This window comes from Prunus persica, chromosome G3, assembly GCF_000346465.2.
Source record: "Prunus persica cultivar Lovell chromosome G3, Prunus_persica_NCBIv2, whole genome shotgun sequence".
Classification (NCBI taxonomy): domain Eukaryota; kingdom Viridiplantae; phylum Streptophyta; class Magnoliopsida; order Rosales; family Rosaceae; genus Prunus; species Prunus persica.
The window spans coordinates 19,370,296-19,391,841 of record NC_034011.1 but is presented as its reverse complement, the minus strand read 5'-3'; the positions used below and the strand labels follow the sequence as shown (position 1 = coordinate 19,391,841).

At 36.5% G+C, this 21,546-nt stretch overlaps 3 protein-coding genes across 4 annotated transcripts; 2 read left to right on the top strand and 1 right to left on the bottom strand.

Annotated features, from left to right (window-relative positions):
• On the top strand, nt 417-3,842 carry LOC18782386 (3-hydroxyisobutyryl-CoA hydrolase-like protein 5). The gene is made up of 15 exons (XM_007215656.2): nt 417-791; nt 882-965; nt 1,065-1,133; nt 1,269-1,332; nt 1,413-1,486; nt 1,615-1,698; nt 1,801-1,885; nt 1,963-2,048; nt 2,255-2,376; nt 2,485-2,545; nt 2,661-2,759; nt 2,945-3,046; nt 3,165-3,206; nt 3,357-3,463; nt 3,553-3,842. Exons 1-15 carry the CDS (start codon nt 762-764, stop codon nt 3,605-3,607), a joined length of 1,164 nt encoding a protein of 387 aa, XP_007215718.2. The 5' UTR covers nt 417-761; the 3' UTR covers nt 3,608-3,842.
• On the top strand, nt 8,388-12,981 carry LOC18781659 (3-hydroxyisobutyryl-CoA hydrolase-like protein 5). 2 transcript variants are annotated; one of them, XM_007215652.2, is made up of 16 exons: nt 8,388-9,605; nt 9,818-9,886; nt 9,993-10,076; nt 10,166-10,234; nt 10,380-10,443; nt 10,524-10,597; nt 10,726-10,809; nt 10,930-11,014; nt 11,092-11,177; nt 11,385-11,506; nt 11,615-11,675; nt 11,791-11,889; nt 12,108-12,209; nt 12,328-12,369; nt 12,510-12,616; nt 12,706-12,981. In XM_007215652.2, the coding sequence occupies exons 2-16, from the start codon at nt 9,857-9,859 to the stop codon at nt 12,758-12,760; spliced, it is 1,164 nt and encodes a 387-aa protein (XP_007215714.2). In that variant the 5' UTR covers nt 8,388-9,605; nt 9,818-9,856; the 3' UTR covers nt 12,761-12,981. The 2 variants fall into 2 exon arrangements, with proteins under 2 accessions (XP_007215714.2, XP_020414650.1); XM_020559061.1 differs by lacking the exon at nt 10,726-10,809.
• On the bottom strand, nt 13,208-19,697 carry LOC18783359 (protein VACUOLELESS1). Its single transcript, XM_007214871.2, has 15 exons — nt 18,797-19,697; nt 18,251-18,541; nt 17,894-18,033; nt 17,036-17,141; nt 16,853-16,945; nt 16,452-16,541; nt 16,237-16,350; nt 15,936-16,043; nt 15,757-15,830; nt 15,570-15,624; nt 14,798-14,979; nt 14,347-14,476; nt 14,031-14,133; nt 13,759-13,856; nt 13,208-13,663 (listed from the first exon to the last, which is right to left on the bottom strand). The coding sequence occupies exons 1-15, from the start codon at nt 19,580-19,582 to the stop codon at nt 13,499-13,501; spliced, it is 2,535 nt and encodes an 844-aa protein (XP_007214933.1). The 5' UTR covers nt 19,583-19,697; the 3' UTR covers nt 13,208-13,498.

Genomic DNA, 21,546 nt, shown 5'->3' with positions numbered 1-21,546 from the left:
TTGATAATATTTCAAAATGGTATAATTTTTAGTGTTATTACGTTTATTAATTTTATTTATTTGAGTATGTAAAAAACCATGTAAGAAGATATAACTATTGATTTGAAATTATTAAACTGTACCATTATACGTAAAATAACAGTTCAATTCAATAGATTTCAAAACATGTATTTAACTATTAAACCATGATTGCAAGTGAAGGAATTAATGAAGCGACTTTCTATAGGTTTTGAAAATCCCAAATTTTGAATATTAGCGAGTTAAATGGCAACTTTTCTTTGTCCTGGCTTATGTCCCTTGTGGGTTTTATGAATGTGGAAGCTTCCATAACTTCGGTTACTCTCAGTAATCTAAGAAACTACATTTAAAAGAGAAAAGTAGTATGAAACCAAAAATGAAAAATCTGGCAATCACACCGTAGCTAACCTCAGTGGATCAAAACCATGGTGTAGTGGAGGTGGTTGGTAGATTAAACAAATACAGCAAGAAAACGAAGATTTGGACATGGATGCTCTCTCTCTCTCTCTCTCTCTCTCTCTCTCACAAACGAGCTACTTAAGTAGCTATCAGACAGTCAATAGAGAACGTTAAATACTGCACCATCATCACCCTCTTCACCAACCCACTTTGCTTGTTAAATACTGCACCATCATCACCCTCTTCACTGCTCAGAAAATTTCATGTTTTCCTCATTGCCCCTTGTTGTTAATTTGTTTGTGCAGCTTGTTGGCTTCTAATCCACTAGTTAATTGATCATTTAAATGGCACAAGAAGTTGTAAATTCAGATGAGGTAATAATTGCACCAACCTTTCTTTTGATGGTTCTATTTTTAGTTTTCTTCTTGCAAATAGTCCATATGGGTGTTTATGTAATCTTTTAGGTTGTTCTTGGAGAAGAAATAGAGCATGTGAGGTTGATCACCTTGAACAGGCCTCGTCATTTGAATGTCATCTCATCAAAAGTGGTATGCTCACAAAGTCAACTAGTTTTGTTTAAGTTCTTGGGTTTTTTTTTTTTTTTTTTTGGTTTGTTCTTAATTCACTTTTTTTAAAACTGCAATCAGGTTTCTTTGCTAGCAGAATACTTGGAAAAGTGGGAAAAAGATGATAAAGCTGAGCTTGTAATTATCAAGGTTACTTCCAATTTTTCTTGAAATCTTGAACTAGCATTGGTGGTCGTGGTTTAATAGATCAATGCACAACTTTGATGAAGTTTTCAATTCCATTTAGATATTAGCCACTTGATATGCTTTGGTGTTTTTGTATAGGGATCGGGTCGAGCTTTTTCAGCCGGTGGGGACTTGAAGATGTTCTATGATGGCAGGAACTCAAGTAAATGCTCTCTCTTGTGAAAATATTTAAGTTGCTAATATATACAGAAAGTGAAGTTGCTCGTGAACCTTCTTTGGCAGAGGATTCCTGCCTTGAAGTGGCTTACAGAATGTATTGGCTTGGCTATCACATTCATACTTACAAGAAAACCCAGGTAATGCTTGAAATAAAGTAATCCTATCGCCTGCGTTTCCATTCGAAAATGGGTTCCCTGTAGACTGCATGATTCCAAGTTTATGCCACTACTTAAGGGTATCACTGAAGAATTCATGTTATCAATAGGTGGCTCTGGTCCATGGAATTTCAATGGGCGGAGGCGCATCTTTAATGGTCCCAATGAAATTCTCGGTAGTCACAGAAAAAACTGTGAGTATGAATATAGAAACATCTCTATCTTTTGTGTTTACTGGCTTGATATCTATCTCTGCATAATGACATCAAAATTTTCTGTGGCGTATTTCATGATAGGTATTTGCAACTCCGGAAGCTAGTATTGGCTTTCATACTGATTGTGGTTTCTCATATATACTATCCCATCTTCCTGGGCATCTCGGTAAGCATGCAAACCTAGGGGAAAATAGTTTTTCCTGGATTTTACTGAAATTGATTGGTATCGAGTGGGAAACGCAGGGGAGTTCTTTGCCTTAACAGGAGCAAGACTGAATGGTAAGGAATTGGTTGCAGCTGGATTGGCAACCCATTTTGTCCCTCTTGAGGTGATTTTCTCATTCCTTCACTATAGTTTTCTTCCTCTGAAACCCAGTCTCGGAAGTATTGGCTCACAAGATTTGCCCCTCAAGTGATCTGAAAAGCTAAAAGACTGCATTATACACATCCATCATTATTATATTCTTGATATAATTCTTCTTCATAGTTACTATGTCAAACTAAAATTTGCTATTGAACTGTTTTTGTTCATCAGAAATTATCTGATCTAGAGAAGCGTTTGATAAGCTTAAACTCTGGAGATGAGAATGCAGTCAAAGCTGCGATTGAAGAATTTGCGGTGGAAGTCCAGCCTGATGAAGAAAGTGTTTTAAACAAGTAATAAATCTTAGTTGCTGGTGTTTAATTGTTAATTCCACTTCAATCCTTAACATTAACATGCAAAGCTCCATATCTCGATCTCAATAACCTTTCCTTACCTTTCAGGCAGTCAATAATTGATGAGTGCTTCTCCAAAGATACAGTGGCTGAGATTATAAAATCATTTGTAAGTTACCTTTTGCTCATTTCTGATGTAACAGAATAATGAACAATTTCTTCGTAAAAATGGAGATTCAGGTATTTGCTCTGGCGTAAATTCTACAAATGTGTGTGTTTTTCAGGAAGTAGAGGCAACCAAAGAAGGAAATGGATGGATAAGTCCAGTTCTGAAGGGCTTAAAAAGATCATCCCCTACAGGATTGAGAATAACACTAAGATCGGTATGGTTTCTCGCAGTTTGATCAGTTGCACATTAGGTTTTAAGTCCTAGTGAATACCTATTCAAAAGGCTGGTGGCCATGGTATTGCTTGTTATCATCTGTTGAACATCTATGGAAATCCGACCCATAGATTATTCCTTCTGTCCTTTTCATGCTTAAGCTGCCTCTGACCTTTTCTTCTCCAGATTCGTGAAGGAAGGAAGCAAACATTGCCTGAAAGTCTGAAGAAGGAATTTAGACTCACAATCAATATACTAAGAGCCATAATATCTGAGGATGTATATGAGGTAAATGTTGTATAACAGAATTACTAACGAGAACATATAAGAATAAACAATCCCCTGTTGAAAACACCCTCTTGCTCCATGCTTCTGAAGTGTACTAATCTTCTATTTTGATATGAAGGGAATTAGAGCTCTCACTATTGACAAGGATAATGCCCCTAAGGTACTGTCTTCTCTTTCTATTAAAATGGTTCCAATTCTTTGTGTTACGGTTTACGATCAAATTAGTTTTGAGTACATATCTCTAAAGATTACTTAGTCATCTCTCAAGACAAGCAAAAATCTAAGGAACTCCTGTTGTATTTGGTTGTAGTGGAACCCACCATCTCTTGACAATGCGGGTGATGAGAAGATAGACCAAGTGTTTCAGCCGTTTGAAGAAGATTGGGAGCTCCAGATTCCTGAAAAGGAAGAACACAGGTAAGTGTGGCTTCATAATTTATAATCTGGGCAATGTTATGGCTCAGGATAGAATCATGAACATGCTTTTCGTTTAATCAAAATTGCAGGTGGGATGGCAAATATGAGAATTCACCTTATGCATCTTTGAAGGTGACTGACTAAACAAGATGCATTTCTGATCAGCTGTGAGCTTGTTCCTTGAAGTAAAGTATTGTTCTCCTATTTCGTATCTCTCCAAGCCGATTTTCGTTTGTTGTTCAGAGTTTCGGTACTCAATGTATGCAATTATTTAATTCAAGTAGTGCCTTATGATCATGTGTGTCAATCTGAAAACTTAATGATGTAATAAAGTAGGCGGGTTTGGTTTTCAAGTACTGCCTAATGTTTTCTAATTTTGTCACATCTAAATCCTTTCTCACGTTCTTCCATCTAAATGGAGCCTAAACGTACAAAACCTTAACGATTTGCTAATTGAAATTGCTCACAATGGCTAGCTAATTGGTTGAATTCATCTCAATTTGGTCACAAATTATCCGTGTCTTGAGAGACCACCAGAAATAGAGGGGGAAATATCAGTAGAAACGACCAAAAAGACCCACACAAAAGATAAAATTCAGATGAGCAGTGGCATGGTGCTAGTGCTCAGACAAATAGAAAATCACAAGCATTATTCTTATCTTTCAGAATAATTAAAATAAGGTCTAGTTTGATTGTTCATGCTTAACCAAGAGCGAAATTGAATGTTTACTCACTTTGTAATAATGTTTACTTATATTCTTATGATAAATGCTTGAGGTTTTCTGTACCTCAAAGATTGGCACTTATAGGTGGAAGCAACTTCGGGGGTAGATTTTACATTTTAGATTTAAGGTTCTCTTTCATGTATGATTTGAGATTTTTATGTATAGATTAGATGATGTGAATTTTCTATTGTAGTGTATACAGTATCAGGTGAACACATCGTCACTAGCAATAACTTTTTTCTTTCTCTCTTTCTAGTCTTACTGGCAAGAGTTGTTTGCTAGTGTTTTTTTTACTGACTATAGTATTCACAGTATTTGGGTTGAGAAGAAGAATATGACATTTTCTTATTGCAGATATTTGAGAAAAGTCCAGCAACGATCAAGAACAAGAACTACGGAATTTGGCTGCGATATAAGAGCCGAACCGGTTATCACCACATGTACAAGGAATATTGGTGGATTTAGCTTTGTGCTCATACACTCTAAATATGAAGGGCAAAATACAATATAACGGACTAAATAAATAATATATTTTTGGAGATGTGAAGTCTGAAGGCTACACAGATCTCTTACACAAACTTACTTGAGACAAACTTCAATTGGATTCAGGGGCGGAGCCACACTGGGACCAGTGTGGTTCCGGGCCCCTACTCAAATTTTTTTATATTTTAAAAGTAATATACTATTATGTATTTCTATATGTATATTGTTTCAAATACTTTATGTTTTGATATGTACCCACATGTGTTGTGATGGACCTATGAAGGCACAAGAAGGTGCTTGAAATTGCCACTTTGCTCAGCTGGCAGTGGTGCACTCCAAGTGTACAGATTACTTTATTTCCATTTTCAACATTTAAGTCCTTTTACTTTCATTTATTTTTATATTACTCCATTTACTTAAGTTTATAATATAAATAAGAAAGTACCCTTTATTTGGATTCAAATAAAAATACTAGAAAATAAAATTCCCACCAAATCAAAATATGAAAATTCGGTTTTAGTGCAAAATACGATTTAGGCTAAAAATGATGGCTCATTAAGTCAATATATACTTTATACTAAAATCCCATAAAATCAAGTTTTCTTATTTGATGTGTAAGGAATAAAAGCCGCCAAAAATTATCTTGAGAAAATGATTATTCCGAAAAACCATTTTTCATACCTAGTCAATATTTTTACACAAAACAATTTTCCATGTCTGATATGAATGCATAAAGGGATTTAAGGTTTTTTTTAGTTTGTGAAATTTTGATTTTTTTTTCTTTCTATTGGGTTTAATGGGGGGAAAAGCTTTAAAGATATATGCTAAATCGCTAATCTTTATCTATCTCTTGCAATTTTTCTTGCTCAGAATATATTTGTCTATCCCTTTGTCAAGGACAATTATGATTGCAACTAATAATCAATATAATTCTTGACATATGTGATATATATTATTTTTCGTATATATTGTGAGTTTGTATTTTGTATTTTTTATAATTTGTAAGAGGCCCCCACACACATGAAATCCTAACTTCGCCACTGATAAGATTGATACTTCAAATACTCTACTACAACACACACTTGATACTCTTGATACACCCTAACATGGAGTGAATACAACGCCTATTTATAAGCCATAATATTAACTCAACATTAAACAAAATCATAACCATTATACTCTTGATGCACCAAACAATAAATAAAGTAAATATGAAGATAAAACCACCATTAAAAATAAATAGGAGATGAAACCATCCATTAAAGTACTTTAGTGAACCATAAAATTAAATAATATATAAAGTAACTATAAATAAAAAATGAATCATGGCCGACAATGATATTGAAGTGATCATTGTGTATATGCGCATGTCTTTAATCTTGTTGCTTTCTCACCTGCCATTAGCACAACTCAAACTCTTTGTATAGTCAACATATATAGAAAGTGATATTAAATAGTGTAGAGTATTAACAAAATAAAAGAAGAAGATAAAGAGACAGAGCTTATCATGTTTATCTTTTTTTTTTTCTTCACTGGGCTTGGTTGCTGCCATTGTGACTTTGATGGTGGATGCCTACGCCACTTTTTTATTTATTACAACAGGTCTAACTCCAAGAACAATAACTCTCAGCCTACAGAGAGTGGTGGTGATTTGGAAGAGCACGTGCGTGTACTGGTAGCCGAGGTCATATTGGCCACTGCCTTGCCTTGGGGAGAACCCGAAAACCATCTTCATTAGAAGAGAGAGAGAGAATAAAGGACCAACAAGTTGAAGAGGTTTGGAAGCCAAGATCAGTCTATGATGATGATGAGGAAGAAGAAAAAGAAAAAGAGATGTGGGTTTCATCAGAGAATTTAGCTGGTATTTTTAAAGCAAATTTGTTCTGATAACGTGTTGCAAAATGAACTGTATATACGGGAATATTGAGCCGCACGTAAAGTAAATGAGACACAATATTTAATGAGGTTCGGCCATGCCTACGTTCTCCGAAAGCAGCATTAGTAACTTTTCCACCATGTAAAATAATAGGGCTACAACTATAGTGTTTACAATATATGTGGCTCACTGATTTTTCTCTCTTAAAGAATTTCTCTTGGCTCTCTTTTTCTCTCCTCTCACTCTCCCTCTTTCTTCCTTTTCTTCTTTCCTCTCTACCTGGGCTCTCATTTCTTCTCATATGGTGTATCCAACGCAAGGGAAGGATGAAGCCTTTTTATAGGCAAAGAAGGATGAAGCCTTTTTATAGGCAAAGTTGATAGCTTCTCGTGAATGTGTGGTTGGCTCTCAAGGGAAGATGGCATACAAACTTCATCATTATTTTCTTCTTTTCTTTATGTGGGCTCCATCAATTCTTTACAACGATATTTTGTATCTGGTGAGAGAAGTGTCAACTTTTTTTTTATGTCCTATCTCAAAATGATAAACGAGACTTTGATCAAATGAGAAAAACATGTACTATAACCAAAGCTTCTTTATGAGTTTTCTTTTAAGTATCAATGTGGAAGCACCCTTGGCTTCGGTTACAGTCAATAATCTAAGAAATGAGAGATCACCAATTCAAGTGGGTACATCAAAACGTAAGAATTACAATAAAAAGAAAGGTGGTAAGAGCATATGCAAGGATTAGGATGAATGCAAATTTATTGCATAAAATTGAATTAAAACAGTAAAATCTCACTTGCAATGGTGTAATTTAGTTCATTGTAATACAGAGTGCCATGTAATGAACCTTTTTTTTATTGGATTGTAATAGGCTAATTATAGGACCCATATGTCAATAATAATAATAAAAAAAATACACAATTAATGCATTATATCATTAATGTAAAATATCAATTAATGCATGTGTAGTATGCCTACTCGAACCTTTCTTTGCCTATATTTTTGAAGAAATCCAAATATACAAGTTTGGCACGAAATTATTATTATTTTTCTTCAGATAAATTGGTACATTTTTAAAGATCTTTTTGATAATATTTCAATGGTATAATTTTTAGGGTTATTAAGTTTATTTATTTTATTTTATATGAGTATATGAAAAAACATGTAAGAAAATATAACTATTGATTTGAAACTATTAAACTGTACTACTGTAAATAAAACTACAGTTCAATTTAGTAGATGTCAAAATATGCAATTATTGAACAATAATTGCAGATGCTTTTAAGTGGAGGAATTAATGAAGCGACTTTTTACAGGTTTTGAAAATCCCAAATTTTTTATATAAAGCGAGCTAAGTGGCAGCTTTTCTTTGTCCCATGTTAAATGGTAAACAGAGGCTTTTGTTCCTTGCGGGGTCGTTTGGTACGGCGGACTGTCATGGACTGGACTAAATCCTGGGACTGTCTTGGATTAGCTCGGATTGGCCTAAGCTGGATTAAGTACTGGCCTGCGTTTGGTGATGCGTCGGACTAAGAAGCTGGATTGTAAAAATAGTGAAAACCCATGTTTGGTACTGTGTTGGACTAAAAAAATTATTTAAATATTTAAAATTAATTTGGGATTTTGACCTAAAACTAAATAAATACTACAAAGAAACCAATGAGATATGTATAATTTATTATATAAAAAAAAATTAAAATATTTTTTAAAGACAAACTATCTTTATCTTTTATCTTTTTTCTATTTTTCTTTCTTTCTTCCTTTTCTCTCCTTCTCTTTTCTTCTTCCTTCCCAGCCCTGTTTCTTTTTTCTCTTTTCTTTCTCCCTCCCGATCTCTCTCTGGTTCTCTCTCTTTTTTTCTCCAATACTGACACAACATTGGTATCCCTTTTTTTTTATTTTTTATATTCCCCTCCCAAACCTTTCTCTGCTTCCCTCTCATTTTCTCTCTATTCTTCCCCCTTCTTCCCCCCGCCCCCCTTCCTTTTTTTGTTGTTGTTGTCGTTACAGAGGGGGTAAACGCCCCAAAACAAAAACAATTAAATATGACAAGGGGAGGTCTGGCAGGACCTTGAGCATCAACATCTAAAATGGCTCTAAGGAAGGCAGGAGTTTCTTCAAAAACATCGAGGCCATGATTAAACTTGTGATTGGCAACCAAGGTCTCTTGTTCCCTTTGAAGTCACAGATCCTCATCTTCTTCGAAGTCACAAATCTCCATTTGGTTTCACTGAGCCACGATCAATGGTTGGTAATTTTTCGAAAGGTTCAATTGGGTTGTGGTTCCACTGGGTTTGATTTGGTGGTGGTTGATTCAAGTGGTTGAGTTTGAATTGGTGGTGGTTGGTTGGTGTGACTGGATTTATGGTGGTGATAATTCTAGGTGAAGAAGAAGAAGAAATTGATTCTTGAAGCTTGGATATGGATTTGGTCTTGCGATTGGATTAGTCGGACTTGCGCGTCAAAATAGCACGCTCGCTATTTTGCGAACTGCATTTCAGCCTCTCTGTATAAGGAGAGCGAGTGAGGAGGTTTTTTAACTATTGGACTCCACAATCCCATTTAACTTAGTCCCCCATTTTACCAAACATAGGTTTCAAGGCTTATTTAGCATAGTCCTGTCTTGCGGGTTTTATTTTATGAAGGTGAAAGCTTCCATAACTTCGGTTACTCTCAATAATCTAAGAAACTACATTTAAAAGAGAAAAGTAGTAAGAAACCAAAAGGAAAAATCTGGTTTTGATAAAACTTCCCCATCTACCTTTCCCATAAGCCCAAAAATGAAAAATGAAAAAGGCGAGGAGGAAATGATGGGTGGTGTGGTGGCAAATTGGCAACCACACCCGTAGGCCGTAGCTAGCGTCAATGCATCAAAACCAGGGTGTCGTTGGATGCTCTCTCTCTCTCTCTCTCTCAATCCCTCTCTCACAAACGAGCTACTTAAGTAGCTATCTAACAGTCCATAGCGAACATTAAATACTGCACCATCATCACCCTCTTCACCAACCCACTTTGCTCGCTGCATTTTTTGTACAAGAGCTCCACGGTTCACGTAAGTTCTCATTGCTTCTTTGATCGATTTGCTGTCGAGTCAGCTCAAAAAACTTGAACTGCAATGCTTCTAATTCTACTTTGAAAGATTGAATGAAATGAGCAAGTTTATGGGCGGTTGGCCCCCAATTCTGGAACTAATTATCTGGATGTTCACTGCTCAAAAAATTCATGTTTCCCTCATTGCCCCTTGTTGTTAATTTGTTTGTGCAGCTTGTTGGCTTCTAATCCACTAGTTAATTGATCATTTAAATGACACAAGAAGTTGTAAATTCAGATGAGGTAATCTCCTTGGGCATTTATAATTGCACCAACCTTTCTTTTGATGGTTCTATTTTTAGTTTTCTTCTTGCAAATAGTCCATATGGGTGTTTATGTAATCTTTTAGGTTGTTCTTGGAGAAGAAATAGAGCATGTGAGGTTGATCACCTTGAACAGGCCTCGTCATTTGAATGTCATCTCATCAAAAGTGGTATGCTCACAAAGCCAACTAGTTTTGTTTAAGTTGTTGGTTTTTTTTGTTTGTTTGTTCTTAGTTCACTTTTTTTTCACTGCAATCAGGTTTCTTTGCTAGCAGAATACTTGGAAAAGTGGGAAAAAGATGATAAAGCTGAGCTTGTAATTATCAAGGTTACTTCCAATTTTTCCTGAAATCTTGAATTAGCATTGGTGGTCGTGGTTTAATAGATCAATGCACAACTTTGATGAAGTTTTCAATTCCATATAGAGCCATTTAGATATTAGCCACTTGATATGCTTTGGTGTTCTTGTATAGGGATCGGGTCGAGCTTTTTCAGCCGGTGGGGACTTGAAGATGTTCTATGATGGCAGGAACTCAAGTAAATGCTTTCTCTTGTGAAGATATTTAAGTTCCTAATATATACAGAAAGTGAAGTTGCTTATGAACCTTCTTTGGCAGAGGATTCCTGCCTTGAAGTGGCTTACAGAATGTATTGGCTTGGCTATCACATTCATACTTATAAGAAAACCCAGGTAATGCTTGAAATAAAGTAATCCTATCGCCTGCGTTTCCATTCGAAAATGGGTTCCCTGTAGACTGTATGATTCCAAGTTTATGCCACTACTTAAGGGTATCACTGAAGAATTCATGTTATCAATAGGTGGCTCTGGTCCATGGAATTTCAATGGGTGGAGGTGCATCTTTAATGGTCCCAATGAAGTTCTCAGTAGTCACAGAAAAAACTGTGTGTGAATATGATCCTAGTGAGATGTTTATAGAAACATCTCTATCTTTAGTGTATACTGGCTTGATATCTATCTCTGCATAATGACATCAAAATTTTCTGTGGTGTATTTCATGATAGGTATTTGCAACTCCGGAAGCTAGTATTGGCTTTCATACTGATTGTGGTTTCTCATATATACTATCCCATCTTCCTGGGCATCTCGGTAAGCATGCAAAAATAGAGGAAAATAGTTTTTCCTGGATTTTACTGAAAGTGATTGGTATCGTGTGGGGAACACAGGGGAGTTCTTTGCCTTAACAGGAGCAAGACTGAATGGTAAGGAATTGGTTGCAGCTGGATTGGCAACCCATTTTGTCCCTCTTGAGGTGATTTTCTCATTCCTTCACTATAATTTTCTTCCTCTGAAACCAAGTCTCGGAAGTATTAGCTCACAAGATTTGCTACTCAAGTGATCTGAAAAGCTAAGAGACTGCATTATACACATCCATCATTATTAGATTCTTTGATATAATTCTTCTTCATAGTTACTATGTCAAACTAAAATTTGCTAGTGAACTGTTTTTGTTCATCAGAAATTATCTGATCTAGAGAAGCGTTTGATAAGCTTAAACTCTGGAGATGAGAACGCAGTCAAAGCTGCTATTGAAGAATTTGCAGTGGAAGTCCAGCCTGATGAAGAAAGTGTTTTAAACAAGTAATAAATCTTAGTTGCTGGTGTTTAATTGTTAATTCCACTTCAATCCTTAACATTAACATGCAAAGCTCCATATCTCGATCTCAATAACCTTTCCTTACCTTTCAGGCAGTCAATAATTGATGAATGCTTCTCCAAAGATACAGTGGCTGAGATTATAAAATCATTTGTAAGTTACCTTTTGCTCATTTCTGATGTAACAGAATAATGAACGATTTCTTCGTAAAAATGGAGATTCAGGTATTTGCTCAGGCGTAAATTCTACAAATGTGTGTGTTTTTCAGGAAGTAGAGGCAACCAAAGAAGGAAATGGATGGATAAGTCCAGTTCTTAAGGGCTTAAAAAGATCATCCCCTACAGGATTGAGAATAACACTAAGATCGGTACGGTTTCTCACAGTTTGATCAGTTGCACATTAGGTTTTAAGTCCTAGTGAATACCTTTTCAAAAGGCAGTAGCCATGGTATTGCTTGTTAGTAAAGATGCCATCATCTGTTTTGGTCTGTGTCTCTCTGATTTGAACATCCATGGAAATGCAACCTGTAGATAATTCCTTCTGCCCTTTTCATGCTTAAGCTGCCTCTGGCCTTGTATTCTCCAGATTCGTGAAGGCAGGAAGCAAACATTGCCTGAAAGTCTAAAGAAGGAATTTAGACTCACAATCAATATACTAAGAGCCATAATATCTGCGGATGTATATGAGGTAATTGTTGTATACCACTATTACTGACGAGAACATATAAGAATAAACAATCCCATATTGGAAACACCCTCTTGCTCCCTGCTTTTGAAGTGTACTAATCTTCTATTTTGATATAAAGGGTATTAGAGCTCTCACTATTGACAAGGATAATGCACCTAAGGTACTAATCTCCTCTTTCTATTAAAATGTTTCGAATTCTACGTCTTACGATTTACGATCAAATTAGTTTCAGTACATATCTCTAAAGATTACAGTCATCTCTAAAGATAAGCAAATCTAAGGAACACCTGTTGATTGTAGTGGAACCCACCATCTCTTGACCATGTGGGTGATGAGAAGATAGACCAAGTGTTTCAGCCGTTTGAAGAAGATTTGGAGCTCCAAATTCCTGAAAAGGAAGAACACAGGTAAGTGTGGCTTCATAATTTATAATCTGGGCAATGTTATGGCTCAGGATAGAATCATGAACATGCTTTTTGTTTAATCAAAATTGCAGGTGGGATGGCAAATATGAGAATTCGCCTTATGCATCTTTCAAGGTGACTGACTAAACAAGATGCATTTCTGGTCAGCTGTGGGCTTGTTCCTTGAAGTAAAGTATTGTTCTCCTATGTATCTCTTCTAGCCGATTTTCGTTAGTTATTTGGTTCGATGAATAAGCTCTCATTGTATGCAATTATTTGCTTCAAGTACTGCCTAATGTTTTCTAGTTTTGTACCAAATTTAGCTTAATTGTCCCATCTCAAGCCTTTCTTTCACGTTCTTCCATCTAAGTGGAGCCTAAACGTACAAAAGCTTAACTATTGGATAATTGAAATTACTCACAATGGTTAGCTAACTGGTTGAATTTCATTCAATTTGGTCACAAATTATGTGTGTCCTGAGAGACCAGAAATAGAGGGGGAAATATCAGCAGAAACGACCAAAAAGACCCACACACACACCCAAAAAATAAAAAAATCAGATGAGCAGTGGCATGGTGCTATTGCCCAAACAAGTACAAAATCACAAGCATTATTCTTATTTTTCAGAATAATTTAAGCAGCAACCACCAAGATACCTTCGTTTTGCAGAATGATTTACACAGCAGCAAACTAAACTATGCTCATACATACATGAACTTCAACAACGCTCACAATACATCAAATATGAAAAAAAAAAAAAAAAAAACTCATCTGCCTTTACATTCATCCTGCCATGCCATGTACAATGTAAAGAAAAATGAACACGATACACAGAGTTGAAAAAAAAGATTAAACAAAAAAAGGGATAGGATGGAGGCAGGAAAACTATGAAACGCCTTGAAAAGATAACCGGTCCCTAAGAGTATCAAAAATTGATGAAGCCGCAGCATTTTGTGAAAAAGTCAATTTTAGTCGACCAAGCAATTCACCATCCTTTGCCTGGGAGGCAGCATCAGCAGCTTCCTTGGCCATGCCAATCCGAGCGTAGGACTGTACAAATATTAAAGATGGGCTTAATCAAAGAGATGTAGCACAGTATGAAGATTCGAGCGAATGCTAAATTGCAGGGCTAAGGTTTACATTACCTCTGCTCTTTCTCGAGGATCTGTGAGTTTTGGGATATATTTCAACGCTTCTCCTTTTTCATCTGCTTCGATGCATGCCTCCACAAATGGTCTGTAACCTATCATACGAAAGATAAAAGGGTATCAAGTTAGCATGGCTGGCAGCCTTCTATGGAATGTCCCTAAAAAGGGAGGAAAATAAGGCAAAAGTAGATTTAGAATGTTGCTTATTATTCCTCCTCCCTTCTCTCAGCAACAAAAATGTGAATGCTTTAATTAAATGAACGTCTTACCAATTGGTGGTCTCTTTTCCTTTGAGAACTTCTCCAAGGCATCCCAATCTCTGATTGTAGCCAAAGCAAAAACTTTTAGCCAATACCATCTCTTCTCAGAAACCTGAGACAATTTCACAATAAAGCAGTCAAGGTCTATACTGCAGTCAATGCGAAAAAATAAGAGCTTGTAAACAATCAAAGAACATGCCAACTGTTTTATTTTTGCATCAAACGTGAAAATAAACTCAAAGTTTTTACTTCGTTAAAAAACAGAAAAGGAATGAGGGACGAGGAAAAAGACTTGGAAGGAGGCACAAGCTTCAGTCTCACAAACCTTGAATTCTGTTTTCACTTTCATTGCAGCTCGATGATTTCCCAGAACAATACATGTTCGAATTGTATCACTGATACTGGAATCAACAAAAATGGCCTGCTTTGTTGACACTTCTAAGTCATGCTGCATTCTGTAGAAATACAATGTAATCAGAAAAACAGTAGATTTTAAAAAACAAAACAAAACAAAAATCAAGTTATGAGATTTTAAATCTTATACACACAAATCAATGACTAAAGAAAAAAGAAGACATCTAGTCTTGCATATACAATAGCGTCAAACACTAATCTACCATTAATAGGTAGTTGTAACTTGGAGTTAATTATTACAATATACTTGTGTAAACTACAATAACATGCTATCCCTTGCAGGCTAGTGAATGCAATGAATGGCATGCACTAGAAATTCAATAGTTCACCCAACTAATAGCGCAGATAAACTCAAATCTAACCTCAACAACTTTGCATGCTCTTCAGCAGCCTTCGCCTCAAAGGTATATTCCTTCGTTTCTAAGAAAAGATTTTGGGCCTTCTCAATTATTTTTATGCGTGGACCATGAAGGGGAGATCCTCTGCTTGCCATTGGATTTTTTCCAAGCTCCCAAGATTCTTTCCACAAAAGGAAAGCCACCTCCTACAAAATACAAATTTTATATTTATAGTGAATGCTCCATAAGAGATGTTAATATTCATGAAGTGTTACATCAGAAATTGGACAATTGGTTACAACACATTTTGTTCAAAGGGTAGCAACTCGAACATGGGATTACAGCTTGATAGTAAAACAATTTGAATACCAAATTACTTATCCCTCCAAATTTCTGGAAGATTTAAAAGAACAGGCATTTCTATTAGGTCAACACAGTGCGAAACAAAAGTCATGACATAAGAGAGGAAGCACAAGGGAATGGTTGCTCCAAGGACAAAAAGACTTGACTTTACCTTACACTCCTCGCCATACTTTAAAATTTTATCATGGGATGACTGGCGCAAATCTGATACTTAAAGCTTTACTTATGAAGACTAAAATTTTCTACATCTAGATAATGGAACGTATGTGACCAACTTATGGTTTCTTTCTTTATAAAGCACACTATGTAAGTTTCAAAGTAAGTATGTATCTAATGTGCATTATGTATGTCTTTTGTCTTCCTCTAGAAAAATGCATGTCTATTGTCTATATCATATGTATGCATGTACAACCAAAAGCCAACTGAAACCTACTTGAAGTTGTCCAGTTGATAGGAAAAAGTCCTTCAAGAATTCATGCTTATAGCACCTGAAACAGACACCAAACAGCTTGTTATGCATGCAATATATAGATCACTTTCCTGTGGCTTACTTTCCTCAGGATGCCCACCTCATGAAATGGAAAGATGAAAATATTTCAGACTAGTGTGTCTATGCCTACCGTGCATAAATTATAAACAAATCACGTGCCAGTGCTCTAGCTTGTATCATTCCAAAGAACTCCAATGGTTGTCTCTGCATCAAATGGAGATTTTTGATTGTTAAAGATGAATATTATAGCTATGTGGAAACTTGTAACAGACACACTGGAATACATGTTGAGTTTTCTAGATGCATTACCTTTCGCCAGATATGAAAGAGAACAAGATAAACAAGGTCTGTATCACCACTTTCAATTGCCTTCATTAAAGCTGTATCTTCTTCTCCTATGCTCAACAAGAGAGGAACCTGAAGTAAAAGAATCAGAATGAAATATAATGTGACTTATTTCGCTTTTTTTCATAATGTGATGTCATTTTTTTGTTTTTGGTTTTTTTTGTTTTTTTTGTTTTTTTTGTGTGGCTAAAAGATAAGGAAAAAAGGTAATAATGTCTTTGTATTCTTCTTTATTTTACAATTTTATAATTTTATAAAAAAGAACCTGTTTGGAGGAGCGTGGTTCATGTTCAACAAGCATAGCAGCTAACTTCCGGCGGCCATTCTTATCTGCATGTGCAGCAACTGCTGCATAGGATATTCCTTTGCATAGTTTCAACTGAAAATATATATAAATAAGAAAAATCCTAAAAATGGGTTGGTTGCACGAAATAGAATGAGAAAACACAACACAGTAACAAATGAAGATAACCAATCAACCTTATCAAGTAAGATCTCAAGAAGAGTGGCATCAGAAATTGCTAAGGAAGCTGAAATCTTCGAACATGCCCAGTGCATAATCACCATCTCCTACACAAAGCCAATAAGAGAAGAGATAAGTTCAGATATCTATAAGTGGATTAATTCTACATTCAAAATGGAAAGCAGAAACTATATAGATCTTCTTAAGTAAGCTAGTATTTAGTCTAAGAACTAGCATGCATAGTGCAGACAGTATCACTTTAAAAAAAAAATTCATTTTTCCCGCCTCAATGGCATCCTCCTATCAAATTCAGTTAAGGTAGTCTGATTTGTGGATCAAAGGCACAGTTGCAAGAACCCAGTAAAAAAGAAGCAAAACAATCACCAATGATGTAAACACTAGCAATAAATAGACTTACTTGGTTCATTCCAAGGTACTCTGATACCCGTAGTGCAAGAAAGTGCTTGTAGGAATTGATCAAACGACCAATCAGAACAGATGGCGTAAGCAACTGAAAGCAATAACCTTATTCAGTATTATGTAACGAAAATAGCATGCATAATTAGCAAGTTGGAAAATGAGAAAAGTCAGCTTCAAAAACCTTGTATTGTTGAATACTAAGAGGCATTCCAACGTCAGGATGCCGCACAGCATTTAAAACTCGCAAAGTTTTACACATCTCTTGAATATGATCCCGTTGAAAATTGCTGCCAAAGCCAACTGGATATCATTACCGAGAGCAGAAATCAGAAAGAATGTTCTTTCAAGACCATGGAAACTAAGAACTATGTAGTTAGTATGCACTGAACGAGAATTTGGACAATTAATACGAATTAAAGATACTGCAACAAAAATATATATCAAAGTCCAGTCGATGAAATGTTCAAAATGGTTAACAACTCTTACCTCTGGGGACAACAAACGAGATTGAAGTATGGGGAAAAGAAGATTATAGAAATCTTCTTGTGCCAAATGGACTTCATATTTAACAAACACAAACTCAACAAAGCCATAAATCCAAACTACTTGTAATACTCTGGAATACAAAAGGGAAAATGTAGGAATAACTTATATATGTTTCTCCACTCATATTCACATAAAAGTTGGATCTCCCAAATTGTATGCATTTTCGTATGCACCAAGATAAAAAACGGTAGCAAAAGTCCCTTTCAGTTATTGTAACTAGGTTTCAGGTTTTAATACAACCAGATAACAAGGAAGCACAATATCCACAACAAAGCAATTATCAGCAAGAGCTCAACATTATTCAGGCATGGAATGCTAACTAAAATATCAGCACCGTCACCTGACTCAAACTTGGAAACCCTACTTTCCCCAAACCACTCATGGCAGGGGCAGATAAAGGAAGGGTAAAGAGGTTAAAGAATTGATAACGAAAAATGCTAACAACTTAACACTGGTGAGTTCAAATTCTACAGCAATATCAAGCCAGACAAACCTGCAAAAGGCTTGGCCATAGCTTGCAGCTCTTAGGAGCGTCCGTTGACGTAGAACATCAAATTCATGGCCAGCAGCATCAATACATGCTTCAACAGCCTCCGGCAAGGATGGGCGTATTAGTCGCAAATTCTCATCTGCCTGGTGAAACATGAAATTAACTTTGTCGTTTAATTCATGAGTTTTGCAGGTATAAAAAGCTGGGGTGTTTCAATAATTTCTTCTTGACTTTTTGTTGTTATGTTGCAGGGATTACCTACAGATGCCCATAGGTAATTCAAGTTTGCACTTCGTTTCGATAATCTAGTGGAGGTTATCTATTTCTGTTTGATTAAGAAACAAAAAAAGAGTAACCTACCTTGGCACTTTGTCTGTCAAAATGATCCAAAGCATCATACAACAATGCCGCAGGTGACGTACTTCCAATCTTGAAGATGGATTCAGTGGAATCAGGCACCCGTTGTAGAAACTCCATGCTTGAGTTAGATAATATCCTTACTCCGTCGCACTCAGGAATAAGAATTATCGGTTCATCATAAAAGTAGCGCACGGGATCTCCTCTAGGACCCATCATCAAAAGAATATCATCCCAATAGAGCAACACTGTGTCCATTCCACACCACGCTAACTGTTCCGGAGGAAGAGCTGACTGTGACACACACAATACAAATATGCACATTACAATATGATGTACTGCCATAACGGACATAAAAATAAATGAGCAATCTTTATTGAGAAACATACATAAACTGTAAGGGTGTAAAGTGTAAGGGTGCTTCAAAATGCGAGTTGTTCATTCTTAATGACACACATCAAATTCATGCCGTGAAATTCAAATTGAATAATAGACATACAACCAATTAAAATCACACATAGAAGCTAATTGAAAACTGAATAATCTGACCTCACATTCCTGCTCAATTAGGATTTCGTTCAAATTCGAAGTCATGACCAACAATCGACCATCGTGCGTGAACGAAGCAAGCCACTGTCCATCTCTCGAAACCGCCATCTTCTGAATTGGTCCACGCAACACCTCAAGCCCTAGCTGCTGAACGCCATCTTCTTCCACAGCCAAGACGCAAGCGTCTCCAATCCCAAGCAGAACCTCTACATTCCCGGACATTGTGTACTGAGGCTCGATCACCGCCATACAAAGCGGCGGGTCCTCGATCTCCGGGTCGGCCAATTTAACCGGGTTCGGGTTCTTGAAATCGGAAATGCAAAACAGCTGATTCGTTTCGGTGATGCAAACGAGGCCGTTTCCCCAGAAGACGCAGTCCACGACGTTTCGCTCGAAGCACTCTTGGCCCATGGAGATGCTCGGCTCGAGGAGCTCGGTGTGGATGGTGTAGCGGAAAACGGTGCCGTCCTGGACGAGGCAGACTAAGGTTTGGTCGTCGGTCCAGGCCATGCCGATTAATCGGCCGCCCGGGTGTTTCCAGATGGTCTCGCCGAGGAGATGGCCCGAGGAACTGAAGATTCGGAGCTTGCGTTGCGCCGATTCTCCGCCGAGTTGGACGATCTTTGAATCGTCTCGGATGACGGCGATGGGGCCGCCGAAGGGAGCGCAGGCGACCTTGTTGCGGTTGAGCTCCACGTGCTTCCAGCTCATTCGGTAGATTTCGGGCTTCCGGTAGTACCGGTTGTAGAGGAGCTGCCACTCCGCGGCAACCGAGACATTGGCCATTTCTGATTAATCAAAAGTTACAATCCTTGCTAACTTATGAGCATATAATCACTAGATTCTCGTCTGAGATGAGTTTCCGAGCTCAATCTGTGAAATTGACAAGCGGGACTGGAAATTGAGCGAAATATGATAAATTAAAACAATTCGACCAAAAAACACTCTGAAAAGCCCAATGAATTTTGGAGGGAACAAGTTAGTTACTCTAATGGGCCGTATCTCTACAGCCCAAAAAACACACTGTGGATGAATTCTTGATTCAAAAACCGAAAATGGGTGCTAACGATGATTGGTTCGGTTAGTAAGGTCCCTATACTGAGTGTTCGAGTCTTGTTGTCAGCAGTCCTCGTTGGTGAACGATCTGTAATTTTTTACATAAATCTATATCGATGACAACTGGCAATTGGGTGTCACACGTAAATTCTTCCGGCTTGAGGTTGTAGATTTGTCCTAGCGCTAGTGGTAAGAGTAGCCAATCTCTCCCTAAACTTTTGTTCACCAAAAAAAAAAAATGGTGGTATTTTGATATTATCGTAACGAGTAATGCTAGGCTTACCATATTTTTATACTACATTGTGTACCACCTCTCTAACAGAAGTAGAGCCCACTAATACAATGGAGCCACCTCTCTAATAGAGCATTCTCTATTACGTGATGTTAGAAAAATGTGGTAAGCCTAGTATTTTCCTATTGTAACACTATCACATGATGTTAGAAATCTACTTATATTATAACATATCTTTTATCAATTTAATATTAAAACAATATGTCATCGGTCCATATTATATCATATAAATTAGTAATACCATATAACAGCGCTACCATCACGTTCAGAATTTACTAAAAGTTGGAGGTTGTTAAGAGCTCCAATCAAGGAATCTTCCTAAGCGACTACTTTATTATTATTATTTTTTGGGTAGCTTCTTAAGAGACTACTCGATTATGCTTCAAACACAATGCTTAGCTGAGAATGGATTGGTTATTCCATTTCATTAATGATCTTTGGCACATTCCTCATATAGATTCTAAGGAGGTCTCATCTTTGATGCTACTTTTTAACTAAATAAGCTATTAATTATTGCTTAAAATATTAATTAGCATTCTCTCTTTTAAGGTCATGACATGATTGTAAGATGACAAGGCTGTTAAAATCAAATGTGACATGTCAACAACATAAGGAACTTTTATGAGTGGTTCATGTGATATTGTGATGAATCCAAAAGACATAAGACTTCTTTCAGTATGTGGGTAATAATAGAACAGCATATTTCTCATCATGGTGCTTCTTACCGATAGCCTGTTTAAGGATTTTGACATCCTAGCAATAAAAGATCCGGATGTGCAATAAATTCTAGAGCGTGACGTGTAAACTGAATTGTGAAGAAACATACACACTCTTAAGATGCTATACATATGTAAACAAAATAACTAACCATGAAAGTCACGAGGTTAGATGTTCTACTCTAGACGACTTTACTCAAGGTCTTTCAATGGGACTTGTCATTTATAGATGGTAATCTGACAGAGTTCAACTCATTAAGAAGTCTATCGCATAACAACCTTAATTCAGAGCTTATGAATTGTAGTTGGTGCCTGTAGCGCTATTGTTAACTTTATTATCACACTAAATTCGACAACGGATAATATCATATTTAGTCTCAATATCTTAAATCCACAAATTTCTTGAGGGACGGTCGCTACTTCATTTCTTAAAGGATAATTTTATAATATAGAACTTAACCTCTTCTAGTCTCTTCATTGATTTACTCATTGGGGGTGTACATAATAATCATATGATGAATCATCCAACTTGAAATTCTTTTATTCAAAAGTCATTCATAAACAAAGCTCTTGGCTTGATAAAGCCCAAAGTTTCTTATAATTACAGCTAGTTTTATTTGCTATTACTAGCATATTTGACCACTAGGAGAGACTAATATCATAAGTCAAGTTTCTACTATTGTCAT

Bases quoted from the DNA above. Each gene is read 5' to 3' on its own strand.
- LOC18782386 (XM_007215656.2), top strand. From the start codon at position 762: ATGGCACAAGAAGTTGTAAATTCAGATGAG. The intron at 1,333-1,412 runs GTAAATGCTCTC...CTTCTTTGGCAG, and splicing joins CTATGATGGCAGGAACTCAA to AGGATTCCTGCCTTGAAGTG. The intron at 3,207-3,356 runs GTACTGTCTTCT...ATTTGGTTGTAG, and splicing joins ACAAGGATAATGCCCCTAAG to TGGAACCCACCATCTCTTGA.
- LOC18781659 (XM_007215652.2), top strand. From the start codon at position 9,857: ATGACACAAGAAGTTGTAAATTCAGATGAG. The intron at 10,444-10,523 runs GTAAATGCTTTC...CTTCTTTGGCAG, and splicing joins CTATGATGGCAGGAACTCAA to AGGATTCCTGCCTTGAAGTG. The intron at 10,598-10,725 runs GTAATGCTTGAA...TGTTATCAATAG, and splicing joins ATACTTATAAGAAAACCCAG to GTGGCTCTGGTCCATGGAAT.
- LOC18783359 (XM_007214871.2), bottom strand. From the start codon at position 19,582: ATGGCCAATGTCTCGGTTGCCGCGGAGTGGCAGCTCCTCTACAACCGG. The intron at 16,351-16,451 runs GTTGATTGGTTA...ATATATTTTCAG, and splicing joins TTGAGATCTTACTTGATAAG to TTGAAACTATGCAAAGGAAT. The intron at 16,044-16,236 runs GTTCTTTTTTAT...CTTTTACTTCAG, and splicing joins AACCACGCTCCTCCAAACAG to GTTCCTCTCTTGTTGAGCAT.